Below are 27,791 nucleotides of genomic sequence, written 5' to 3'. Positions count from 1 at the left end.
TGGGAAGCCAAGGTGGGCAGATCACTTGAGGTCAGGAGTTTAAGACCAGCCTGGCCAACATGGTGAAAACTGAAAATACAAAAATTAGCCAGGCATGGTCGTGGGTGCCTGTAATCCCAGCTACTTGGGAGGCTGAGGCAGGAGAATCGATTGAACCTGGGAGGCAGAGGTTGCAGTGAGCCGAGATTGCGCCACTGCACTCCAGCCTGAACAAGAGTGAGACTCTATCTTAAAAAAAAAAAAAATTCACAAATAATTTCCAAACTATAATATATAAAACATCTATCAATTATATAAAATTGGAAAAGATACTTGAAGTGGCCAATACAGAATCTGAAGAAAGACGGTCTGAAATTCATACTATTAATGTTTCCCATTACCTCTGAATAAACGTCTGGGCCGCCAGGAGAGGGACATCAGGAATGTCCACGTTATCGTCCGTGGACTTGGAGTAGGTGATGCTCCCATGATCAATATTTATCAGAACTAAACCGTCGGCTTCCTAGAAAACAAGGAGTCATCTGTAAAGATTGACAAAAGAATCTCGGAATTTGTACACCTCTTTGAAAACACATAAATGTGTTTTGAGTTCACTAAGACAGTGTCATCATTAATTAAATGACCCTCTTTAAAATGCACACATAGGCCAGGTGCAGTGACTCATACCTGTAATCCCAGCACTTTGAGAGGTCAAAGCAGGCAGACTGCTTGAGCCCAGGAGTTTGAGACCAGCCTGAGCAACACAATGAGACCCTGTCTCTACAAAATATTTAAAAGAAATTAGCCGGGTGTGGTAGCGCATGCCTGTGATCCCAGCTACTCGGGAGGCTGAGGCAGGAGGATCCCTTGAGCCCAGGAGGTTGAGGCCACAGTGAGCCGAGATCACACCACTGCACTGAAGCCTGGGCAACAGAGCAAGACCCTGTCTCAAAAAATAATAATAATAATAAAATAAAATAAATGCACACATAGCCTCATATTTTCTACACAAAAATCTAGTATATATCATGAGCTATGTTAATGGGCTAAATTTGATTAAATATGCCTTTCTCTTATTTTTCCTAATTGTGGTAAAATAAACATAAGCTGTATCAATGTAACCAATGTTAAGCGTGCAGCTCGACAGTGTAAGTGCATTCGAGTGGTTGTACAAGCATCTCCCCCAGCCATCCCCAGAATGTTTTCATCATCCCAAAACTGAAACTGTCACTATCCAGCACAGCTCCCAGCCTCCCCTCCACACGCCCACTAATCTGCTTTCTGTCTCCATGAATTTGACTCCTCTAGGGACCTCAAATGAGTAGATTCCCGAACAGCATTTGTTCTTTTGGGACTGGCCTGTTACACTCCACGTTGATGTCTGCGAGGCTCACTCATGTGTGGCATGTGTCAGAACATCCTTGCTTCTGCAGCCTGAATAGCCCGTTATTTGGAAAGATCACATTTTGCTTACCCATATGCCTTTCTCTTTCAGTGAAGATTCCAATACAGGCCGGGTGCAGTGGCTCATACCTGTAATCCCAACACTTTGGGAGACTGAGGCGGGTGGATCACCTGAGGTCAGGAGTTTGAGACCAGTCTGGCCAACATGGTGAAACCTCGTCTCTACTAAAAATACAAAAATTAGCCAGGCATGGTGGCATGTGCCTGCAATCCCAGCTACTCAGGAGGCTGAGGCAGGAGAATCGCTTGAACCCGGGAGGCAGAGGTTTCAGTGAGCTGAGATCATGCCATTGCACTCCAGTCTGGGCAACAAGAGCGAAACTCCATCTCAAAAAAAAAAAAAAAGAAAAAGAAAAAAAGATATTCCAATACATGTTGTTGACAAAGTTTCTCCTACCCTGTAACAAACACTGCATGTACTGCTTTTTGGGGGTCTTGGAGGGAGCATTCCAGAATTCCAGTGAGGGCACCACCAACCTCCAACATCGACTGTGTTGGCTCAGCTCCCCAGTCAGCTCCGCCCCTCCAAGCACCAGAGCATGGGCAGGGGCCTGGGCTAAGAGACCACACAGCCCTGGAATATTTGAGATATGCACATGATGACTTGGAGAGGCTCCTGTGACAGAGTACACAAACACTGAGTCACGCACCCGAGCCCTGCACTTCGACAGCCCCGGAATGCGATGCCAGGTTCCTGGGGAAGGCCCCGACTCCCCGGCTCTCATTCTGGGCCCGCCCTTCAGATTGCGGTTCAGGTGGCTACATGAAATATGCGCAAACACATTCTTGGCCTCAAAACCTTACAAGGCAAATACACAAAACGCTAAAGCAGCGAGGCACACAGCTGGTCCCGTGGACGTGTTAACGCCCAGCATCTTTGGGAGACACAAGTGTTTCGGGGGCACATAGGGTCACTGCCAGCTCCTTCCTGCAGATCCCACCGCCAGCCACAAAACACAAAAACAAAACACCCAAACAAATCCAGAAGAGCAGCTGCCTCTCCTGAAATCTTTCCCAACAGGTGAGTGCCTCAAAGGTGTCCCCTACTGCTGACTGGAACTGCTAGGTTAACATGTGGAAAAAAGTTGTCCTCCTAAAACAGCCTGAAACACGATTTTGTTCCCCTAATCACTAAAAAAAGAAACAACTTTAAACTTCACAACACAGCTTATTTTCTCCTCGTCTGTGAGGCGGGATGGATGACGCTTTTCTGTTCCTTCCACAGAGGTCTGCCTGGCCTTTTCCTCAAGTGTGTTTTCCCCAGTGAGTCACTCGCCTTGGCAGGAACACACAAGCACTGTTCTCCCCCGCAGCGGGGACCCTGGCCGGGCCCAGCCAATGGGCCCTTCCCAACACTTGTGGGGGAAGCATCTGGAGCCCGGGATTTGCTTTAAAATGCTCTGGGAAAAGCGGGGCTGGGGGGTGACTGCGAAGCTGGCAACAGGCTAAAGACTACGAGGGGCGCATGACACACGCTGTGTTCTTCTATTTTTGTGCACACTTAGAAATTTTCAAAAGGGGGCAAAGCATGGTGGCTCACGCCTATAATCCCAGCACTTTGGGAGGCCGAAGTGGGCGGATCACTTGAGGCCAAGAATTTGAAACCAGCCTGGGCAACATGGTGAAACCCCATCACTACTAAAAATACAAAAATTAGCCAGGTGTGGTGGCACATGCCTGTAAGTCCCAGCTACTCAGGAGGCTGAGACAGCAGAATCGCTTGAACCCGGGAGGCAGAGGGTGGGCTGAGCCCAGAGACCCCCCCTTTCCCCCCCCCCCGGGAAAAAAGAGAAACCCTTTCTCAAAAAAAAAAAAAAAAAAAAGAAAGAAAGAAAGATATTGTTCAAAATGGAAAGTTAAATGTAAACCTACCCTGTACAAACCACCAATAACACAGGAAAAGATGCTCAACATCATTCGTCACCAGGGAAATGCACAGCAAACCACAGTGAGATACCAGCTCCTCCTCACCAGGGTAGGGGGGAGGGCTGCGATTCAAATGGCAGACAACAACCAGTGCTGGCGAGGACGTTAGGAGAAGCTAGAACCCTCGTACTGCTGGTAGGAGTGTAAAATGACATGGCCGCTTTGCGAAAACAGCTTAGCAGTTCCTCAAAGGGTTAAACAAAGAGCTGCCTTATGACTCAGCAATTCCACTCCTAGGGACACACCCGAGAGAAACAAAGCACACATCCACACAAAAACTTGCACACAAGTGTTCAGAGCAGCCAAAAGGTGGAAACAACCCACACGGTCATCACTGAACAGTGCGATGAAGATTTTATCACGACGACCTCATCGTGAGTGGATGAACAAAATTTGGTCTATTTATACAGTGAAACCCTAGTTAGCAATAAAAATAAAGTGCTGAGAGATGCTACCACGTGGAGGAGTCTCAAAACCATGATACGAAGTGGAAGGAGCCAGATGGAAGGATAGTGCATGGAGCAACTCTGTTCCCACGAGAGGTCCAGAACCAGCAAACCCAGAGAAAAAGCGCATGGGTGTGGCTGTCAGGCCCTGGGGGCTGACTGCTAATCTGTGATGAAAATTTCCCTTCTAAAATTGGACGGCGGATGATTGCACAACTCTATAAATATCCTAAAACCCACTGAATCATGCATTTTAACTGGGTAAACTTTGAGGTATGTAAATTGTATCTCAATAAAGCTATTTTTTAAAACCAAACCCAGTCCGCCTCCTGGCATCATCACAATATTTAGCACAAATCCATCCGCTCACCGACTAAAAACATGCTGTGTCAGATCCACAGAGGGGTCACAACAGCACCACCTATGAGCACCTGCTGCAGGCCCAGTGCTGGCTACTGCCTCGCTCGGCCCTCACCGGGACAATGAGGTGGGCACACTCACTGTCCTGTCTCCACTAGGAGACTAAGGGGTCCCGGCTTCACCACAGGACAATGACACAGCAAGTGAACAGCCACTTCTCAGGGTACCCATGACCTCTCTGCGGCACATAGACCCCGCCTTCACTGCAGAGCACTTTCAGATGCATCTTCCCATGTGTCCCCGTGATGGACTCACAGGAATTTAGCTCACTTTGATTTATAAATCAAAGGTTCACTACCTAACCTTGCTGACTTCTTTGAAGTGGTCGAGATGGCAGCCCATGAGGAAGGACGTGGGGGCCATGACGAAATCCAGCATCTGGTCTGACAGGATGGGCACGAAGGGGTGCTGCCACTGCAGCGGATACAGGTAGGCCATGAAGCACTCGGCGACCAGCGTCAGCAGAGCCCAGTCCGAGGAGAAGAAGACGATCCGCTGTTCCGTCAGGATGCATGTCAGGATCTGAGGGGAGAACCCACTGCACTGAGTACACGCTTAAAAAAAAAAAAAGTACAGACCGGGTCTCGCCGTGTTGCCCAGCCCAGGCTGGAGTGCAATGGTGTGATCATAGCTCACTGCAGCCTTGAACTCCTGGGCTTAAGCAATCCTCCCACCTTGGTCTCCCAAGTAGATGGGACCACAGGAACGTGCCTCCACATCCAGCTCATTGTAAAATTTTTTGTAGAGACAAGGTCTCCCTATGTTGTTCAGGCTGGTCTCAAACCCCTAGCCTCAAGCAATCCTTCCACTTCGGCCTCCCAAAGTGCTGGGATTACAGGCATGAGCCACTGCACCCGGCCCATGTACACACTTCTGATTCAGTACAATACAGAGAAAATGCTCACAAACACACCACCCAACCAAACCAGACTGACTGCGGGCTCTTCCCTGGTCTCTCAGCTCCACCTGCCAAACAAAAGCCACCTGAGACTCCGCAAAGAGTGCCATTTGCAAATATCATGCACTGTAGGGAACGCTGGCTTTAAAAAATAATAATAAACATTTCAAGTATACCAGTCGGTATACTGTGGAATAAACTCACATCTTCATCATCCCTGATCGTTGCTCTGATGCCCCACTAAGCCAGGGAGCACAAGACGCGTTCGCCAGGGCGGGGCTGCGTACCTGTAGCACCTTCTCAGGCCGGAAGCACAGCAAGGGCAGTTGAAGGTCCAGGTCCAGGATGGGGCTTTCGGGGTCTGCTCGGGCAGGAAACACAATCTGGAGCAGCGTCATGTTAAATACCTACGACAACCAGTTCCCATCATTAGTTCAGAGAGCTGCTCCGGGCAGAGGCTGACATGCACTACAGTCATGTAGTCATGATGCCCAGGGCATCAGAGTTAGAAAATGTTTCTGAAGACACAGGCTGCCATGTTAAATTCTGCAGAATAACCAAACGGTCTAGAGATATACAGAACTGCCGATAAAGATTCAAACATAAATTAAGTACTTAATGTCTTTTTCTAAGTAAGCCAAAATTCTTTAAGCTCTAATTAATCAGCAAACTACTCATTGTCTAGACAGAGATAAACTACAGAACAGATATTTGTCCCAATTAACACAAATTCTAAATCAAGCATGTTCAAATTATTCTTAGGTATTATATATTCTTTTTAGTTACTGTATGCTATGAACTCTGTTTTAATAGCTTTGACAATTTAATAGTCAAAGCTCCTTCAAGACATATACATTTAAAATTTTAAGAAAGACATTTTCCTAAATGTATTACTTTGAAGTCACACTTCAGTTCAAATTCTGTATTCACAGAATGGCTACTGAGACATGGCTGGACCTGGCGGAGGAAATCCAGAGGAGAAGGTTCAGTTCCTTCACTGAGGGAGGGCTTCTGAGCCTGCCAGGAAATAGGCTGCAAACAGCAAGTTCCTGCCACCCGGGTGCTGGCACGTGGGAGGCCCTCAGGAAATGCTGGGTGCCCGGCTCGGCACCCGAAGCTCCAGGAAACGAGCGGAATGGACGGATCTAAGTGTAAGCAAAGCACAGGGAGACAGAGAGGAGAGACGTGATCAGAGGAGACAGCTGAGACTCCATCAAGGGAGCGCCTGGGAGGGTGAGAAATCAAGAGAAGCGGGGAGCCAGCGGGGAGAAAACAGGTCACAAACAAGGTCTCCCGTGGCCCTGCTTTCTCCCAGTCACCCAGGTCTGTATTCTAAGCACGCCTGCACACGAGAAACTGAAAACAAGAAAAGGTGGTAATTTCTTGGTGGTGGGGACACCAGCGTTGCTTCCTAACAAGATGCAGGTCCTTGAATAACGTCGTTTTGTTATAATGTTGATGAGAAAAAGGAATCACGTCCCAGCGGGGGGCACCTTCACATTCTCCTTGTGCCCGTGCCCGGCTAGGTTTTCTCCAGGCCCTCTGGTTTCCTGCCACATCCTGAAGCCTAACCGGCACATGTGGACAGGTCCCGGTGTGAGTAAGCATGGGAGAGCGTGGGATTGGCCCTGCCATGGCACGGCATCCAGCCAGGGCTGGTTCCCACCTTGGCCCTAAGCTGCCAGGATGGGCTCCGTCCACCCTCAACCCCGAACTGTAATAAGCAGGTAAATGATGTTCTTCCTCATTTTAATTAATTGTTCTTAAATGTGTGTACAGCTCCCATTTACTTCAATGTTTAATATCAGAAGTGCTTTGGGTCTTTATTTAGAAGTTTGGTGATTTTTTATGACCAGTAGTATGCCATAGGAACTTAACTCTTGTCTATATCAATTAGTTTATGGTGAAATTGATTTTGTGACCCAGGGCTTAACGTTGCAGCTTCTGAGAACCTGCCAGCCACGCTGAGGACCTACTGTGCTTGGGTCTCTTTGCTTTCTTGTTACCAATTTGTCTACAGAAGCAAGACATGTTAAAAATAAGGCAAATTCGGCCGGGTGCGGTGGCTCATGCCTATAATCCCAGCACTTTGGGAGGCTGAGGCAGGCGGATCACCTGAGGTTGGGAGTTCAAGACCAGCCTGATCAACATGGAGAAATCTTGTCTCTACTAAAAATACAAAATTAGCCAGGCACGGTAGTACATGCCTGTAATCCCAGCTACTCAGGAGGCTGAGGCAGGAGAATCGCTTGAACCCAGGAGGTAGAGGTTGTAGTGAGCCAAGATTGAGCCATTGCACTCCAGCCTGGACAACAAGAGCAAAACTCCATCTCAAAAAAAAAAAAAAAAAAAAAAAGATTCATTTTTGTGAATAAAGTTCTTTTATGTAAAAGAAAAAAATCAAAGTGAAATTATCCAAGTTGTGGCACAGTATTTTTTTTTTTTTTGAGATGGAGTCTCATTCTGTCACCCAGGCTGGAGTGCAGTGGTGCAATCTCAGCTCACTGCAAGCTCCGCCTCCCAGGTTCACGCCATTCTCCTGCCTCAGCCTCCCGAGTAGCTGGGACTACAGGCGCCCGCCACCACGCCCGGCTAATTTTTGTATTGTTAGTACAGACAGGGTTTCACCGTGTTAGCCAGGATGGTCTCGATCTCCTGACCTCGTGATCCGCCCGCCTCGGCCTCCCAAAGTGCTGGGATTACAGGCGTGAGCCACCGTGCCCAGCCGTGGCACAGTATTAATAATTGTCAAGTTTACATGAAACATTTTCAATATTTCAAAAAATAAATGTGTCGACCAGCTATCCAATTGAAGATTTAAAAAAAAAAAAAAATACAAATGCTAATCACTCCACCAGCCTTTGGTTGGTCTCAGGTGCACGCTAGAGATTTTCCAGCATATAATATTCATACTCTCTGAAGTAGGCTGTTATTTCACCACTCCATAGATGAAGAGACTGAGGAGAGAGATGTTTAAGGTAAACAGTTTCCAAATCTCAGCTTGATTTGAGCCCCAGGAAAGAACAGGTGTCACATACAAAGCAACATAGAAAATGACTCAGGTACAGTATAAGAAGAATGTGTGTGTATGTGTGTGTGTGATTTTGCACACCCAATTAAGCCCAAGATTTGCAAAGCAAGTAAAATCAGTCCCGCTGGCGGGCAAGAAAAGGCAAGTGAGCGCAGAGTGGGGCTGTTTCTAGTCTTTGCCCTGCTCTGGCTGTTGGTCCATGTACCATCAGAGGAAGGGGGCTGAATGGGAACCAGGGCATCAAGGCACAGGGCACGGCTCTGTCCTCTACTCCCTGTGCCATGGGGCCCCCTCCCTCCTCCCTCCTTTCCACCAGCATAGACCAGAGATCACCTGGACCAGAAGTAATGAGGAATGCACACACATGCATTCAAAACAGAAGACCCATCTCACTACTGCTCTCTACAACAGCCTCTAAGCTTGCAGTGGGTTCTAGAAAATGCGGCTGGGTTGGCTCCTGCATCAGATGAGAACCTTGGCCTACACGGACCTCTTGGATTTATTCAAAACAATAAACATTCATATATGACATTCCCTAAAACAGATCACAAGCATTATACCAACTTAGAGCCAGTAGCTAATTAGACTTGGTATGGGAGAGCCGCACTGAGTCAAGCCCGATACAGACTGAGTCACTCATTCAGACACACACACGGGACGCAGATCAGCAGGCACTGACTGGCTAACACGGGAACCCGAGGCATCCCTGCACGCACTCGCCCATCACACAGCTCACTGCTGGGCAGCTCTGTGCGGGCCTGGCTGTAAGCCCTGGATATGCGGTGCTGGGTGTGGCCTCTACCTTCGTGCAGCTCAGAGTCTGATGGGGAGACGAACATTAAACAAAAACACATGCACAGAAGCCCTAATTACAAACTGTGCTGTGCCCTGTGGGATGAGAACTGGGTGCTATCGGAGAGACAGGGAGTGGGGGTCACTCAGAGAAGACGATCCGAAGACCTGACCACTGAGAGTGACCAGAGATGAGCCACAGCTGGCCACAAGAAAATGGAGGAAACAGTGTTTCTGGAAACAGCATGTGCAAGGGCCCTGTGGCAGCACCTTCAGGGGATAGACAGGAGTCCAGTGAGGCCGGAGAACAGCACGCCAGGGGGAATGGCGTAAAACAGAGCTGGACAGTGAGACAGGGTCCAGGCTGCAGGATTGAGGAAGGCAGACGGTGAGAAAGTGTTGTGGGGCTTGGGGAAGAGAAGCAAAGCCCAATGTCCACATGTTAATAATCTCCACAGCCACTGTGCAGAGGACAAATGGAAGGGTCAAGAATGAACCAAAGCAGATGGGCCAGTGGTCCCCAAGTCACGCAGCAGGGAGCAGCTGGTGACCCAGAATGAAGTGGCAGCAAGGAAATGGGCAAACTGGAAAAGAACGCTGAAGGTAGTCCGTCCAGGCTGAGTGATGGACAGAATGGGTGAGGGAAGAGCAGGCCAGCGGCAACCCTCAGTCACCTTCCTCACGGGTGCGTCCAGATGAAGGAGCCAAGAGTCATCAGGCCAGGAGACGCGGAGCAGCGCTGGGAGTGCTACGCGCGCATTCCTTATGTTCAAAGGCCGAGTGCAGCTCACTACTGCTGACCCTGAAACTGCTCTCAAGTCAGAGGTCTGGCTCTGTTCACGGATCTCACAGGCCCTCAGTAAATACTTGCTGCGTTTACAGAACAAGAACATAAACTTTGATGATTTCACTGCACGTACTGTTGACAAGAAAATGCCAACTATCCACATAAAACACACGGCCAATAAACATGCCCCACAAAGGCTTCTGGGAGCAGAGCTGACGGAGACGGGCGGCCTGCTCCGTATCTGGACTGGAATGCGCCAGCAGGATTTTCCACCCAGCAGACTGCTGGGGTTGGGGTAATGTTAAAAACGCACACTTAAAGTTCACAATCATGTGTCTTCTGATAAGAGAAACTTATTTTTTCCATTGTCAGTAAAGAAAAATTTAGAAGATCAAGATTAATAAGTAAAATCTTTCAGAGGACCAGCACAATGAAACTGAATCGACATTTACTAAACATTTTGAGACGTTTGACAGGTGTCTATTAAAGGAAAAAATAAAAAGCAGCATCCTAAGTATGGTCAAAATTAGTTTGGAACATGCTGAGTCAAACGGGTTTCTTCACATAGTTGAGCAACCTGACATGTTTCTCAATAAACAAAAGGGGAAGGCGGCCAGCCACATCTCCAGCTTCACTTAACCCCAAACCCTGTGTCTTGAAATCGCCAATAACATCTCTCAGAAAAAAAACCAGCCTGGGATATGTTTGCCTGTTCATTAAATAACACAGCGCTGCATGTAAGAGTAACAAAAAATATAAAACCAGTTACTTCTCATTAATCACACTATACAAGAGAAAACACTAACAATGAAATACAATATCCAGGGCGGGTGCGGTGCCTCACACTGTAATCCCAGCACTTTGGGAGGCCGAGGCGGGCAGATCGTGAGGTCAGGAGATGGAGACCATCCTGGCTAACAAGGTGAAACCCTGTCTCTACTAAAAATACAAAAAATTAGCCGGGAGTGGTGGCACGCACCTGTAATCCCAGCTACCCTAGAGGCTGAGGCAAGAGAATGTCTTAAACCCAGGAGGCGGAGCTTGCAGTGAGCCGAGATCATGCCACCGCACTCCAGCCTGGGCAACAGAGCAAGACTCTGCCTCAAAAAAAAAAAAAAAAATATATATATATATACACATATATATATAAAATATTCAATATTAAAGACAAATAAACAAATGAAAAATCTGTAATTTGAATAAATTCTTCTACAAAAGGATTCATGTTTCCATGTATTATCTGCATAGGGAGCTATGAACTGACGTGCTAACCACTGAAGTGCCACAACATATTACTAGCTCTGTTTATCACAGGCCACTCTGCAAAACTCAAGTCTAAATATTTAACTTTTCACCTTTGAAAGAGTATGTAAAATGTTCCCATAAGGACCTTGAGAAACATAATTCAAGCACAGTGTTAATGGAAAAATCAAACTCTATAAAATATTTTAAAGGGGTTTATTCTGAGAGACGATGGCTTAGGGAACAGTCTAAAGAGTGGTCCCCAGACGGCCGGGTTACAGTTTGGTTTTATGCATTTTACAGAGACAGGAATGACAAGCAAAGACATACATCAGTCCATGGAAGGTTGAGGTTGGTTTGGCCCAAAAAGGTGGGGCATCTCAAAGAGGAAGGAGGGTATAAGTCATAGGTGGGTTTTAGGGATTCTTTACTTGGCAATTGGTTGAGAAAGATGAGCTACTGCCTAAAGATCTGAAGTCAGTGGGAAAGAAGGCCTGAGTCAAGATAAGGGGGTGTGGGGCCAAGGCCCTCATTACATAAATGAAGCCTCACAGGTGGCAGCCAGGAGAGAAGAGATGGTGAATGTCTCTTTTCACACTTTAAAGGTGTCAGGCTCTCAGTTCATCTCTCCTAGATCTGGGAAAGGCCTAGGAAGGCAGGCCTGGGTGCATGAATAGTTTCTCTACAGATGCAAATTTCCCCCACAAAAGACAGCTTTGCAGTGCCATTTCAAAATCTGTCAAAGAAACATATTTTGCAGTAAAATACTTTGATTTTCTTCAGGGTCTGCTATCTGTCATGGATGCTATACCAGAGTCAGGTTGGAAAGTAAGCTACATTATACCTGTTTAAGGAGCTCTTATGGTTGGTAGGGAGTGACTTAACCCTTGCTTTGTGTGACCTTAGGTTTTGTTCATAATTTGGAATCTTATGGCCACAGAGAGTCTGTTCTGTTGGTCTTAGGATCTCCATTTTAACCTAATGCTGGTCAGCTGTGCCTAAACTCCAAAAGGGAGTGGGCATAACAAGGCGTGTCTGATCTTCCTTCCTGTCATGGCCGGGAATTTCATTTTTAAGGTTTTTCTAGGGTGCCGTTGGCCAACAGGGAACCTGTTCAGTCAGTAGTGGGGCTTAGGATTTTAGTTTTAGTTTACAACCCTATACATATACACCCCATACACTCATGCAAGAGGGATTGGGTATAACCAGGCGTGTCTGACCTCCCTTCCATTCTGGCCATTCTGTTTTCTGGGTTTCTCTGGGGGCCCCTTGGCCTAAAGGGGGTTCAGTCAGTCAGCTGTGGGGAGGCGGGGGGTTAGGATTTTATTTTAGATTTCCAACAGCTAGAACTTCAGAAACAGTTGTGAGCATTTCCATTATCTTCAACATCTTACTTTTACTATTTGCAAAGAAAAAACAATATAATTTCAGATATACTTTACCAAATGGAGTGGTCCAGGTGGCGGGCTGGGTATTAAAGACAGCTTCGCGGCGAAATCTTTTATACGATTGTCCACTTCAAAATATTTACAGAGCTTTAGATGAGCCAATAAACTGAAATTCAAAACACAAAACTCAAGCCGCAAAATAAAGATGAGAACCCAGTTGTCATCCTTAGCGTTTCTAATCACACTGGAATCTCCCCAGGGTCTGCAGCAGCAGCTCCAGCACCTTTCACCAAAAGCAGAGTCACCAAGCTGCTGGACGACAGCAGAGTGGCCCCAGGTTGGCAGTAGCGCCTGACAGGTGGTACAAAGGGAGGTTTATTTTCGAAGGGGAAAGCTTGGTCATGCTCTGTTTCCTCATCTGGGTGCCAGTTACATGTGTGTGTTCAATTTGTGGAAAATTACTGGAATTTGTGTGTTTTTCTGTATGTGTATTTTACCTCAGTAAGGAATAAAAGAACAAACACCTAGAAGGAGAGTGCTTGAGAAAGTCTGTTTCCAAAATGGACTCTGACTTTTAAAGTACTGTATACAATTTAAAACTATAAGAGGGGTGGGTGCGGTGGCTCACACTGGTATTCCCAGCACCTTGGGAGTCCGAGGCGGGAGAATCACTTGCGGCCAGTTCAAGACCAGCCTGCACAAAATAGTGAGACCCCCGTCTCTACAAAAAATTTAAAAATTATCCTGGTGTGGTGGTGTGCGCCTGTAGTCCCAGCTACCTGGGAGATGGAGCTGGGAGGATCACTTGAGCCCGGGAGTTTGAGGATGCAGTGAGCTATGATAGCGGCACTGCACTGCAGCCTCAGTGACAGTGAGACCTTGTCTCCCAAAAAAATTTGTAAATGAAAATTAAAATACCTAATGTAAATGACAAGTTAATGGGTGCAGCACACCAACATGGCACATGTATACATATGTAACAAACCTGCGCGTTGTGCACATGTACCCTAGAACTTAAAGTATAATTTAAAAAAAAGAAAATTAAAAAAACAACTACCCATGCTCTGATTCCCAAAACACAACTAAATACATTCTTGCTCATTTTTTGTCCATGTGGAGACATATTTTGCATATTATCACGCTAACAGAACCGATTTTTTTTAAACTACAAATTCGTGTTGTCATACTGCAATTTGAATTTCTGTCATTTGCCTCTTTTAGCTGTATTCTGTTTCTGTATTTCGCCCCTTCTAGTTCTGATCACACAGCAACGGGCAATGAAAAAGAAAGAAGCATGAAAATGAACACATTTTCAAGTTAAATATGTGTTTGCATTAATGTCTAGCAGGAGGATATCTGCTGCCAATCACACTATGAAAGGTCAATTGCTGAATAAACACACATAACGTCGACCAGGAGGCGGAGAAAACACCTCCTTTCTTCCTGTCTTCCAAGGGCATCTGTCTGGCGACCGCCCATTCATTTCAGCTAACAAAAGGTGGAAATAACCATCTACATTTTACAGAAGAGGAAACTAGAGATTAGTGAAAATGCTGTTCACCTTCAAGTAATGAAGATCATCAGTTAGTAAATAAAAGGGGACCATGTCCAGGCTTATCATTCTGTCACTTCCTGGGCGCTGGTGACAGACATTCAACAAACATGCGTATGCTCAATTCACCTGCTCATTGGCTATGACCAAGTCACCTCTCTGTTCTCAAAGATATTTTATGTCTATGGCAATAAAGTGTAGGCTAGACCCAAACTATGTCCAAAAGCCAGTTATATTTTAACAAGTAAACCACTAAAGTGCTGGGATTTGAATTACGAGTCATTGATTTGAACAGTAAGGTTCCTGCTCACTCTCCACGGGGCCCGTCCCTCTGGTCAAGGCAGAAGGTCTCAAATGACTGTGCTTTGCAAGAAGCAAGAACAGCACCAATTCGGCGATTTGCCATGGCTCATTCTCCAGCACGATGACACAAAAGGGAACTGTTGTTAACTGCTTTCTCCTCGGCCTTTAATCAAACAAGTACAAATTCTCAGACTGTAACTTTATGAGACTCAAAAGAAACGGCTCCGTGCACAAGTGCCCACTGGGACTGACCATGTCTGAACTTGGGCTACAGCCCCCGATGTCACAAAAGCATCCTTTGATAACGAGAGCCCACTGGGTTCTACACGATGTCTTTCTGATTTTTCAAAAATTCTTTAAGTCCTCAGCCTTTCTACTCATTATCAGCAGGGAGACAGTTGCAGATTCTACAAAACAAGATGACAGGGTCTTGCTCTGTCACCTAGGCTGGAGTGTGGTGGTGCAATCACAGCTCCTGCAGCCTTGAACTCCTAGGCTCAAGCCATCCTCCTGCCTCAGCCTCCCCAGTAGCTGGGACTACAGGCACACACCACCATGCCCAACTAGTTTTTAAATTGTTTTTTAGAGACAGGGTGTTGCTATGTTTCCCAGGCTTGTCTCAAACCCCTGGGCTCAAGCAGTCCTCCCATCTTAGCCTCCCAATATGCTGGGATTACAGATGTGAGCCACAACACCCAGCCAAGGTCATCTTTAAAATGTCAATAAAACTCATCGGAACAAACAGCAGCCTCCTAATATTCTCAGTTAGGAAAAGAGTTTTCCTACTATATGCCTTTTTGTGAAAAACTAAACAAAATGAAAATCCTGCACATCAACCTTACTTCCAAAAGTGTGGCTTTATCCCTTCCCTACCACGCCATTACCGTATGTTACCAGTCACTGAGACGAGCGCCTGCTGCCACACCCCCCTGCCCACTGCCCCCAGCCTTAAGCAACAGCCTAAGAGGCACAGAGTACTGCCCCTCCTATGGCCCCCAGTGCCCGGTCCCCCAGCTCACCAGGAGAGGAACAGAGAGCTGCCCCCCCACCACCCTCCAGCCCCCTGGTCCCTTAGCTCACCCGGAGAGGCATAGAGAGCTGCCCCCCATCACCCCTGGCCCCCAGTGCCCCAGCTCACCAGGAGAGGCAGTCCTTGAGGGAGTTGTAATAGGGGAACCTGGAGACCACGCACACCGCGAAGGGCACAAAGAGGCCAAAACGGGACGACTCCCAGTGCGTTTTGTCATCGTAGAAACAGTACTCATCCTACATGAAAAGCAACAGCAACATGGTCACCTCCCCACCTTGGCAATTCCAGTATCTGTTTCCAACTGGGTCACATTTCAGCACAGAGCAAGCCGAGAGTCCACCATCCCCACCCTTGCAAAGCGTCCAAGCCAGCACCGGCCCTCCGGTCGAAGTCTATGGGGTCCGTATTTGGTGCTTGCACCATTTGAGGTGCTAAGGCTACAAAGAGAGCAAGATGCATTCCTACCCCAGAGAAGCTGACAGCCTTGAGATAAGAAGGAACACACGATTAGAACACAGTAAGACCCAAGACACACAAAGGACTCTGCTTCACAAGGGGAGAAAATGCAGGAGCCACACACGGGAAGCGGCACCCGCACGTGCCCAGGAGGACAGAGCAGGAGACGCGTCAGCCTGTGTGGGAGCCACAGCCGCAGGGTTCTAGAAGACCCAGCACACTGTGGAACTTACAAGTGGCAAAGTATTTGGGGCTCACCAACTGGGCCCTGGGGAAGTGTTGTCAGTTTGGGGTTTTTTGTAGGGATGGAAGGGCATGATGATAGCTTCAGTGTGAGAACTTGCTGAATTTAGGGTACTTATAAGATATCCAGGTAAAGGGAGATATCAGGAAACAGCTACATCATTTGTCTATCTAGCAAAATTTAATAAATATCCACTTTTCTAGGGTCAGTATACTCAAGTTCCAACCCTGCCTGCTGTGTCATCTCAGGCAGGTCTTTTAACCTCCCTCTGCCACCATTTCCTCATCTGTCGTTTCCCAACCTCATTCGTTGTGGTTAGGATTAAATGAATGACTACACAAAGTGCTTACGTCATGCCTGGGGCTGAGCTGCTCACACGCGTGCGCGGCTGCTGCTGCTCTTGTTACAGTAGCCCGGGAGGAGCTGGAGCTACCCAGACACAATATGGTTCCCACCCTCAAGTCACGTAGTGTCAGTGGAAAGGCAGAGGAGAGTGTATGAGAGGGGCTGGGGCTGTGTTATCAACAGAACGATAGTTGGGGGCTGGGCATGTAGCTCACACCTGTCATCCCAACACTTTTGGAGGCTGAGGCAGGATTCCAGTAGTTCAAGATGAGCATGGGCAACATAGCAAGACCTCATCTCTACAAAAAATAAGAAAAATTAGCTGGGCATGGTGGTGCACACCTGTGGTCCCAGCTACTCAGGAGGCTGAGGTGAGAGAATCACTTGAGCTAGCCCTGGAGTTTAAGGCTGCAGTGAGCCATGATCACACTGCTGCACTAAAGGCTGGGCGACACAGCGAGACTGTCTCAAAAAAAAAAAAGAAAAAACGATAGACACAGCGGTCATCCGGATACATGGTGAAGAGGGAGAGATGAGCGCTGTGGGGCCCGGGGACGCCCCGAAACTACACAGCTGCTGGGAGGGCAGAAGCGGGGCCAGGCATGCCCACACCAGGCCAGCACAGTGGGAACAGTGGCATCTGCTGTACTCATGCAAACCAGAGGGACTGCTCCTTTTTTTAACATGTATTATATTTAATGATAATGAAAATAACATGCGCATTGCTCCTGGTAAGTGTTATTTCACAAGCAAACTCCCAAGGTGCTTTTCTGAAAGATCCAACATCGTGGATCCTTTCTCAACTGGAACACTGGCTATGTGGAGGGGCAGGATTCTCCACCTTCCTCTCATCCCTCCATTAACATAACCCCGGAAGAAAGGTCGGGCGCTGCTGGCAGCCAGGTCACAGAGGCGGACGTTGGACCCCTGCATGCACCGCCCGAGATCTGACCTTGGTTCGGCTCTTGGCACACCGTGAAAATGACCTCTCCCAGAAATATAAGATTATGCATTCAGAGCATTAAGTAGTACGTTTTGCTCCTGCATATTCATTAAGAACATCCGAGCCTGTCTGTGCTGCCCCATGAGCTTAGGGACAGAATCCATGTGATTGTACCTCACGCCTCCCAACACTCAATGTCACATGTGTAAGCACGCTTCTACCAACAAAGAAAACACGTGCCCCGGGCTCCAAGGGAATCCGGGCCAGCCACTTCTCTCGACTGCATGGAACTCACAGACTTCCCTTCATGGCACCAGGGCACCTAAACTAAGGCTCTGGCTCGCTTTTGGCTTCGGGAAACCCTCTGGACGTGTGCAACTGGTCACCCTACACCTTTGGATACATCATTCCCCCTACAAGTTCCCCAAAGGCCCGCTGATTCACACACACGGCGCCCTACCCAGACAACACTCCCAATATGTGTGTGGCAGATGTAATGTGCTGTAAAGTCTAAATGCCAGTCACTCACACCAAAGACAAAAGGTGGAAACAACCCACAGGTCCACTGACGGATACATGGAGAAATAAAATGTGGTCCCTCCAAACGATGGAATGTCACTCAGCCATAAAAGTCCACGGGGCACTGACACATGCACCCATGCACATGAACATCAAAACATGCTGAGGGAAAGAAGCCAGACAAGCAGGCCACGTGCTGTATGAGTCCACTTACACGAAGTGTCCAGAATAGATACATCCAGAGACAGAAAGGGGATTAGCCGCCCGGCACAGCACTCACGCCTGTAATCCCAGCACTTTGGGAGGCCGAGGTGGGTGGATCACCTGAGGTCAGGAGTTCGAAACCAGCCTGGCCAACATGGTGAAACTCCGTCTCTACTAAAAAGACAAAAATCAGCTGGGCATGGTGGTGGGCACCTGTAATCCCAGCTACTCGGGAGGCTGAGGCAGGAGAACCACTTGAACCCAGGAGGTGGAGGTTGCAGTGAGCCAAGATGGTGCCACTGCACTCCAGCCTGGGCAACAGAGCAAGACTACATCTCAAAAAAAAAAAAAAGCAAGCAGATTAGCCATTGCCAGGCAGGAAGGAGAAGCGGGACTGAAGGCTTAATGGTATGGGGTTTTCAGGGATGAAGAAAACGTTTTGGACCAACACATTGGTGGTGGTTGCACAATGCTGTGAATGTACTTAATGTTATGGAACTGCACACTTTAAAATGGTTAGAATGGTGAATGTTGTGTTATGTGTATTTCACCATAATAAAAAATCTAAACCCAATTTCAGAGGGGAGTAACAGAAACCACCTACACGCAGGGGCCGGTAGTACTGGGCCACCACGCCGTAGGTCCTATTCCCGCAGACGTCGGTCAGCACCAGGAAGTGGACGCAATCCTCCTGGGGTTCAGTGGCCACGCACACACCCCCTGCAGGCAGAAAGAGACAGAGAAGAATCCTGTTCTTGCCATGTGGCCTGGGTTACCCACGAGCTGATTTCTTTACAGTGTTCAGGACACACCACACCTCTCCAGTTATCAGTGGTGGCACCTTCATGTCCAAGGCAAGTTCATTCTTCCGATCACGCCTCCGGCCGTCTATCCTCCCTGAGTCCCTCCCCGAGTCCCTCCCCACGCAGCAATCTCTTTACAAGCTCTCAAGCACCTGCTAGCCAGTGGCAGTGCTTGCTGGGCACGGCCGCCCATCTGGCGCCTTTCCCAGCTTTATAATCCCTGTGATTAGGAAATAGCACCAAGTTCTGAGGTGGGTGCTTATGCTAGGTGCTTCGTCTGAGTTTCCTACCTTGGCCATTTTAACATTCCTGAAGACCACCGGAAAAATAACGCCCCAAAACACAAGCTCACCTCTTAACTGGAACTGGTGAGCCTGGGGACTAAGTGCAGGCCTGTGCTTCTTGCCCCAGTGAAACGGAAAACGGGAGGTGGGAGGGGGAGGCTCAGGCACGCTGCGGGTGGAACCGCTGCAGATGAACTGGGTGTATTTTTAACCCATCTGCCAACCACTGCAAGACTTCATTTTAAGTCAAAGGGGAAAAGCCCTGAATGCACCAGGAACAAATGGTTTTACCCGGCAGTCCACACAGCCTCCCTTCCAGGACTCAATTCTCCAAAACTCCGGGACTGCACTCAATGATTTACATTCCCTTCAGCTTTAAAATCCCCAAGGTAGGTCGAGCACAGTGGCTCACGCCTGTAATCCCAGCACTTTGGGAGGCCAAGGCAGGTGGATCACTTGAGGCCAAGAGTTCAAGACCAGCCTGACCAACATGGTGAAACCCCATTTCTACTAAAGACACAAAAGTTAGCTGGGCGTGGTGGTTGGTACCTGTAATCCCAGCTACTTGAGAGGCTGATGCAGAAGAATCACTTGAACCCAGGAGGTGGAGGATGAAGTGAGAGGAGATCGTGCCACTGAACTCCAGCCTGAGCGACAGAGTGACACTCCGTCTCAAAAAAATAAAGAAATAAAAATAAAAAATAAAAAAATCCCCAAGATTAGGAAAACTACATCCCACAAGAGGAGGCAGTGAGGGGTCCCTGGCTCTGCCACTTGTGCCACTTCCCTCTGCCTGTGGGTTTCTGGGAAGAGACCACTCTGGGCGGCCGGCAGCAGGAGGCGCCCAGTGGTGCCCACCTCCTAGGCATACCTGGGAAGCACAGCTGGGGCAGGGCGAGGAGGTCCACGCCACCCGGGACGGCGACATCCTCAGGCTCTGGCACTCTGGGGGGCCCTGGGAGGCCCTTCCACTGCTCTGGTCTGGGCTTCTCTCTCTTCTTTCTCAAGGAGCGCCTCCGGGTTTTACCGAGAGTGCCGCAGTTGGCACCGGCCGTTTGACCGTCCTCTTTACTGATAAAAGGAGGCACGAAAACGGACAGGACCTCTGGATCAAGAGGAGAAAGATGTTTGACTCCCTTTTGCTGAGCAACCTAAAAAAGGGAAAAATAAGAGTTACTGCGACAGCCTCAGCGCTTGTTCGAGGGTGTCCTTTCTGTCTGAGCTTCACAGCTTATTTTTCTTCTCCCCTCGGTGCCCACAAACACTAGCGCCTGAGGCTCCTGGCGGTAAAGGGCCCTGGGAAGCTTCTTTTAGGAACCTGCCAGGCCCTACGTTCAGGGAACCCACATAGCCTCGCAGAGCCTGGCTCTCCAGCTGTGGACATGGACAGCAGGACCTCGCCTCCTTCCTATAAAGCACTGCCGTCCAGGCTGCGGACTGGGATCCACAGACCTGAGTTCAAGTCCTGGCTGTGCCTCCACCTCCTGGCAGCAAGCTTCTTTGTACCTCCAAGCTTCCCTTTAAGGGGCGAGTACAGGGAATAAGGGAGACAATGTGGGTCCGGTACTCAGCCCAGCGGGGCTGCCAGGAGCCCACAGGTATATTGTCCGGCCCTCCCTGGGTGGGGGCAGGCTCTGTATACTGTCAAACCCTGAGCACGCACATTTACCAGGGCCATGCCCTCCACACCCCCGCGCAGGCCAGTGCTGCCTCCTTTCTACCACGTGATCTGGGAGGACGCAAGGAGTGAGAAACAGCACTGATGGGTACAGATGAGACACGTGCCCTTCCTCGGCTGACCAAACAGTCCCTCAAATCAATAAAAGGGGGGCATTTGGCCTGAATTTTTCTCAACTTTAACTTGGCATAATTTTTGTTTTTGCCTTTTTTCTTCCCATTCTTTCCTAAAATAATACAAAGCACACGGGCCGTCCCTTCAATCTCTCTTCCATGTTACTACTATGCCCAATACAGCTCCTAGTACAGAGCTAGGACTAAACAAGTACTGCCGCCCAGCTGATTTCAGATCTTTCCAAGGTGGACATGCTGCAGTCTGTGAGCGAGAAGGAAGTGGTTCTGGTACTAAACTAGCCCGAAACAGCAAAACCTGAAGCAAGAGGCCCTGGGTACCCAAGGCATTGAGAGACAGGAGGTGGCCAAGGGCAGGCAGTCAGGGTCTTTAAGGGACTCTAGAAAAGGCAGCATTGCCGGGCGCGGTGGCTCACGCCTGTGATCCCAGCACTTTGGGAGGCCAAAGCAGGAGGACCGCTTGAGCCCAGGAGTTCAAGGCCAGCCTGGGCAACAAAATGAGACCTCGTCTCTACAAAAAATAAAAAAATTAGCCAGGCATGGTGGCACATGCCTGTGGTCCCAGCTACACGGGAGGCTAAGGCAGGAGGATCGCCTGAGCCCAGGAGGTTGAGGCTGCAGTGAGCTGTGATCACACCACTGCACTCCGGCCTGGGTGAAAGAGCAAGACCTGGTCTCAAAAAGAAAGAAAGAAAGAGCTGGGCACAGTGGCTCATGCCTGTAATCCCAGCACTTTGGGAGGTCAAGGCGGGCGGATCACCAGGTCAGGAGATCGAGACCATCCTGGCTAACACAGTGAAACCCCGTCTCTACTAAAAATACAAAAAAATTAGCCGGGGGTGGTGGCACGTGCCTGCAGTCCCAGTTACTCGGGAGGCTGAAGCAGGAGAATGGCATAAACCCAGGAGGTTTATGGAGGTGGAGCTTGCAGTGAGCCGAGATCGCACCACTGCAGTCCAGCCTGGGCGACACAGCAAGACTCCATCAAGAAAGAAAGAAAGAAAGAAAAGAAAGAAACAGAGAAACAGCGAAAAAGAGAGAGAGAGCAAGAGAGAGAGAGAGACAGAGAGAGAGAAAGAGAGAGAGACAGAGAGAGAGAGAAAGAGAGAGACAAAGAAAGAAAGAAAAAGGAAGAAAGAAAAGAAAAGAAAAGAAAAGAAAAGAAAGGAAGAAAGGAAGAAAGGAAAAAAAGGAGATAGCACCACCATCCAGAGAAATGGGACCTTGGCTGATAGAAAAGGCACAGTCAACACTCAACATTCCAATAAGACACAGCAGTGACAAAAGGGGAGTCTTACGCTGGAAGAAATTTCAACAATGGCAGCAGTTTCCATCAGTAAAGCACACTCTGATCTCTATATGACGATTTGCAGGCTACATCACTCAAATTCGGTCAATAATTGCTTTACATTTGGAGAAAAAATGTATCAGTAGGAACTAGGACAAAACATGGGAAATCCAGCCTGGCGCGGTGGCTCACATCTGTAATCCCAGCACTTTGGGAGGCCGAGGTGGGCAGATCACGAGGTCAGGAGATCGATACCATGGTGAAACCTTGTCTCTACTAAAAATACAAAAAAATTAGCTGGGCGTGGTGGCGGGCACCTGTAATCCCAGCTACTCGGAAAGGCTGAGGCAGGAGAATGGCGTGAACCCGGGAGGCGGAGCTTGCAGTGAGCCGAGATTGCGCCACTGCACTCCAGCCTGGGCAACAGAGCGAGATTCTGTCTCAAAAAAAATAAAATAAAATAAAATAAAAAACATGGGAAATCCATATTATTGTAAAATTTAAAAGCTCTAGTGTAGCATGCATGAAAAGTCCATTTCCTCAATTTCATGTCACTTTCTCTAAAACTTTCCTATCAGAATTGGACAGTTCTGACCTAACTAACGAGGCATATTCAAGGCAGCATATGAGATGAGTGAGCAGCCCTACTCCTGGATCCTGGAACTATCTTGATCCTGCCTCCCTTCTGGTCTCCCTTGGTCTGATGGCTCCTCTCTGGCCCCTACAGACCCTTCTCAGTCCTGCTCACAGGATGCGACTCCCAGGCCTGGGTCCTTCACACTGTCCTCCTGGAGGACCTCAGCACTCACAGCACAGACCTAAACGGACAGCCCAGAGTCCTACTCCCAGCCCACACCTCTTTCCAGTCCCAGGCTTCCCCTGACTGCCTCCTACCACCCCCGCTGCACCTCTGGGGTCCCTTAAACTTACGGTCTCAAAAATTAAGCTTCTGCTAGTTTCCAAAAAGCCTGATCTCCCACCTGTGTTCTCCCCTGCAACAAACACAGTGCAGTTCGGGTCTTCAGAGCCGGTACTCCAGCCCCTTGGGCCCCACCCCCATCATGCCCCACCTGCAGACCCACACCTCAGCCACTGGTCCTGGAGAGCCTCCCCATCAGCTCGCTGCTGCCCTGCTGCACCGTGTTTCCACGCCAAGTACCTGCACGACCCATGGCTCCGGGCAGGTAGCAAGTAACCAGAAGCAAAGCCTTGCCTCCAAGGAGGCAGTCAGAAGAAGGAGGAAGACGCTGCCTCCCACCCAGCCCAGGGCTCCCCACTAGCATCTGTGTCCACTCTCCCAAAGAGGGATGTCCCTGTCTGACCGCAAACCAGATACTTTGTAGCCCCAACCCAGCCCTGAAGCATCACAGCCCCATCCCCACATTGAAGAAAGCAAAGGAAGAGTGTCTGTTTCGCCACATCATGATACTGTATCTTCCCATGTGTCTTACCTGGGCATGAGTCATAGGACAGTGCACCCCCGAGCAGCAGGCCAGCTCACTCCCTAAGCCAGGATGCCCCCAAAGCCAAGCACAACTAAACCCCCTGGGGTTCGCAGAACACACAGCACCTCTGCAATGACCCTGCTCTTCCATGGGCTCAGGCCCCAGCCCCTCACTGCTCCACCTGCACGGGGGCAGACCCTCCACCCCCACACTCACTGGGGAAGGTCTTTGCCACCCTGCAGCCAGGACCACAGGCTCCTCCAGGCCTCCACCTCCCGGCTCATCACCCCCTGGAGCACCTCAGCCCTGCCCAGCAATATTCTACCACCTTCCATTTGAGGGAGTGCGGTGGAGCAGAGATTGTGTCGTATTCCTCTCTGTCCCATTTAGCAGAGAAGATGACTGAGGCGATACCGTTCCTCATTCACACTCCTGGCACCTGGTGATCTCTTAGAGGCACGCTCAGCCTGGACTGAACATTGGTGATCACACTAGACTCAACACCCCACCTGTCATTTCTCTAGTTAACTCTAGTCACTTACAATGCTGTGCCCCAGATCCGATCAACTTGGCATTCAGTAGTTCACCATACACCTGTTTTTTCTCAGAATGAAATCTCTGTTGTCTTTTCTGAATGGACAAGCAATACAATCTTATTTTTAAGAATAACAATATAGAAGTCAGGCACAGTGGCTCACGCCTGTAATCCCAGCACTTTGGGAGGCTGAGGCGGGCAGATCACCTGAGGTCGGGAGTTCAAGACTAGCTTGACCAACATGGAGAAACCCCCTCTCTACTAAAAATACAAAATTAGCCAGGCATAGTGGTACATGCCTGTAATCCCAGCTACTCAGGAGGCTCAGACAGGAGGATCGCTTGAACCTGGGAGGCGGAGGTTGCAGTGAGCCAAGATCGCACCATTGCACTCCAGCCTGGGCAACAAGCGTGAAACTCCGTCCCCCCCACACATAAAAAAATAACAATATAGAAATAATAAAGGAGCTAATAGAAAGGCACAACCCTCCCATAATTCCATGACACACTTTGCACAGGGTGGATACATCCTTCCCATTTTATGCATTTTTCTGCACTTTATACATTTTAATGCATGTATAAATGTATAATTTTGTTTCATAAATGTAGTCATCCTACGTAACAGGTTCCATTAGCTGTTTTAACTACTCCATGTGGCTGACCTCCCTGTTCACAGCTGTGCAGTTTCACAATATCACAGCATGTGTCAACTCAGTCATGTATTGACCCAGCCTCCTCCCGAGAGATGTGTGGGTGGCTCTCAAGTCTTCACCATACTGAACAGAGCAGTGACATACACTTGCACGCACCCAGTTCTTTCCCTAGAATAAATTCCTAAAAATGGAAGTCTTGGCACAAAAGTGTTCCGAGGTTACTTGGTGATGATACAGGTTGTGGCTGCCCTGAACCACCAGACCCCGCCACCACTGAGATGCTAGTCACCTCTGCCAGTCTGCCGCAGGAGGTGAGGTCATTTCCCGTTCTTCTGTCCTGGGTGCTGACTTATTAAACCCCTACCCAATAACCATCATTTTGGTTTTTAAAACTGCTAATTAAAAAGTAAAAACCAGAACACTCTAATTTACTTGCGTCACAGGTTAATTTCTAAATTAAAGTACATAGTGGAATTCATCTTCACTGTAGGATCGGCCATTATTAAGGGAATAAAACAGAAATTAATAGATTTTTTTATTGCTCTCCAACTGTTTAGTTAGAATTAAATGAAATTTAAAATCCAGTTTCTTAGCTCACTGGCCACACTACAAGCTCAGTGACCACATGTGGCCAGTGGCTATTGTATCGCATGGTGCAAAGAGAGGACACGAACTGCCATCACCCAGGAAGGCCAGCTGGCCAGTGCTGCTCTGACACTGAAAGTCAGGATGATGCCCACTAAAAGGCATAAAAATGGAGCTTCACACACCAGAATTATGCGGGTGACCTGCACTACGGAAGGCACTCAGAACACTTTCTACTCCTGTGTGATGGATTTATGATGGATCCTGTCACACCTATGTCTAGTCTCCATAGCAACCAATAATGGGGTTGGGGGAGCTCTATAGTAAAGGGGTGGAGGGAAATGTAACTAACCACAGTAATTAACATCAGCCTGCATTCTCAAAGTCTCAGTCACCATTCCCAAAAAAACAAACACTACTCCCCCTTCTAGGAAATGAAACAAAAGGGCCCTCCACTATCCAACACGAAGCTGGATATTCCTCATACCTCCGGACCTCTGTTTTCCTGTGTCATCAAGAAGGAATCCCTGGGCCACAGAGAAATGGGGATTTGTAAAAGTCAAGGTAAAAATTATTTAAAAGCGGCCGGGCGCGGTGGCTCACACCTGTAATCCCAGCACTTTGGGAGGCCGAGGCGGGCGGATCGTGAGGTCAGGAGTTTGAGACCAGCCTGACCAACGTGGTGAAACCCTGTCTCTACTAAAAATACAAAAATTAGCTGGGCGTGGTGGCACACGCCTGTAATCCCAGCTACTTAGGAGGCAGGAGAATTGCTTGAACTCAGGAGGCGGAGATTGCAGTTAGCCGAGATTGCTCCACGGCAGTCCATCCTGGGCAACAGAGCAAGACTCTGTCTCAAAAAAAAAAAAAAAAAAAATTATTTAAAAGCCTTGGACATTCAAAATAGAACTGCCAAAAAAAATCTAAATAATAAAATCATATGTTTAGTTAACTATAACATTAATGTTGACCTTAAAAGTAGGATGGCTCCAAGAAATGGAATCCATCCCCTAATGCTCCTTATTTTCTTAGTCCTTCACCATTTTTCTCTCCACCCTTTGCCAAACCCCTAACAGAATCAAAAGACAGAGTAAAAAGGACAAAGTTAAACATGCACGGTAGCAGACTGTCCATACTCTCACTTCACCTGGGAACATGAAAATGCTGCAGCGTGTTTAGTTCAGGAATGCACCATTGGCCGGGTGCAGTGGCTCACGCCTGTAATCCCAGCACTTTGGGAGGCTGAGGCGGGAAGATCACTTGAGCTCAGGAATTGCAGATGAGTCTGGGCAACACAGTGAGACCTCCTCTCTGTTATTAAAATAATAATAATAATAAAGAAATTGAAAAAAAGAAAGCACCACTGCAAATATTCCAGTTGATTCACCCTGCTCTCAAAAGACATGTCTCATGCCAAGCAACTAATACCCATTGCTGCAACTGCCCTGGAGGAAAGACGTCCAGCGGCTGAGGAGGCCACAGCGACAACTAGGTCATTTCCTACTCTAAGAAAACGGAGGCGATGCCATCTGGCAAATTCGAGGTAGGGAGCCAAATCAGTCGATGACGTTGTGAGGAGACAGAGGTCAAAACGGGATCTACTGACATGACAGGGCGTTGAAGGGAAGGAAAGGTTGAGGGAAACGTGGAAACTATTTCCATAGGAGAATGCTTTTTCACTGAAGTCGAAACTGGCTTTGTACTGACGCCTAGCAGGGGAAACTCCCCGGACACTCAGACATTCATCTGGTTACTTGCAGGCACATTCGCCTTTCCTGGCGACACCCTCTGCCCTGCAGTCTTCATTTTCCCTGGATAGCTCAGCGTCACTTAAATACTCAGAAGCCTCTCTGCCTTTCAATGCTGTTGTCTGCAAAGAGATGAACGGACCTGTGCACACGGCTGGCCAGTGACGCCGGGATCTCCAGGTAACATGACCCAGTCACGATGTCACAGACAGGCGGACCAGGAGGAAACCAGAGCCACAGATAGATTCCAGGGAAAGCCAGCATTACAGAATTAAGAAAAGCTGGGGAAGAAAAAGGAAAACGAGAATTTCCAAAACTGCCGCTTTCCCAGCAGAAGGGAGATGAAGTTGTCACTTTGGCTGCGAGGGTGCAGAGATGGAGGAAGGGCTGGGGGTGGGGGTGGTACTGCAAGTGAGAAAAATAGCTATAGGCTTCATCGCAAAGGGGTTCATGCAGAATACGCGAGGCCGGCAGCTAACTCTAAGACTTGCTCTCTGGTTATTCTGTGCCTGGTGCAAAACCCACTACTCAGGAGACAACACATCCCAGCATAAAGAATGAAATCATTTCAGCAGCGAGGGCCGGGCCCGCTAGACCGTGAGGCTCCGGCGGCTTCCGCCGGTTGTCTGGTGCACCCCACCTTCAGCACCTGCCCAAGATGGGGGCGACTGAA

The 27,791-nt window shown here is 48.5% G+C and overlaps 1 protein-coding gene across 9 annotated transcripts in view; it reads right to left on the bottom strand.

Annotated features, from left to right (window-relative positions):
- The window catches only part of DENND3 (DENN domain containing 3), a 69,151-nt gene that overhangs the window by 40,805 nt on the left and 555 nt on the right, over positions 1 to 27,791 (bottom strand). For 4 of the 9 annotated variants that reach the window (XM_032760552.2, XM_032760553.2, XM_058443847.1 and 1 more), the window contains exons 2-8: positions 19,928 to 20,207; positions 18,574 to 18,689; positions 15,367 to 15,494; positions 12,428 to 12,539; positions 5,421 to 5,540; positions 4,539 to 4,757; positions 381 to 502 (exon numbers count right to left, since the gene is read on the bottom strand). In XM_032760552.2, the coding sequence (XP_032616443.1) occupies positions 381 to 502; positions 4,539 to 4,757; positions 5,421 to 5,540; positions 12,428 to 12,539; positions 15,367 to 15,494; positions 18,574 to 18,689; positions 19,928 to 20,207 (1,097 nt within the window). Of the gene's footprint in view, positions 1 to 380; positions 503 to 4,538; positions 4,758 to 5,420; positions 5,541 to 6,027; positions 6,230 to 12,427; positions 12,540 to 15,366; positions 15,495 to 18,573; positions 18,690 to 19,927; positions 20,208 to 27,791 lie in introns of those variants that run through there. The other 5 variants (XM_058443846.1, XM_032760555.2, XM_058443848.1 and 2 more) reach the window with 5 other exon arrangements.

This window comes from Hylobates moloch, unplaced genomic scaffold (assembly GCF_009828535.3).
Source record: "Hylobates moloch isolate HMO894 unplaced genomic scaffold, HMol_V3 SCAFFOLD_9, whole genome shotgun sequence".
Taxonomy (NCBI): Eukaryota; Metazoa; Chordata; class Mammalia; order Primates; family Hylobatidae; genus Hylobates; species Hylobates moloch.
The sequence above is the reverse complement of the archived record's forward strand: the minus strand, read 5'-3'. Positions and strand labels throughout refer to the sequence as shown.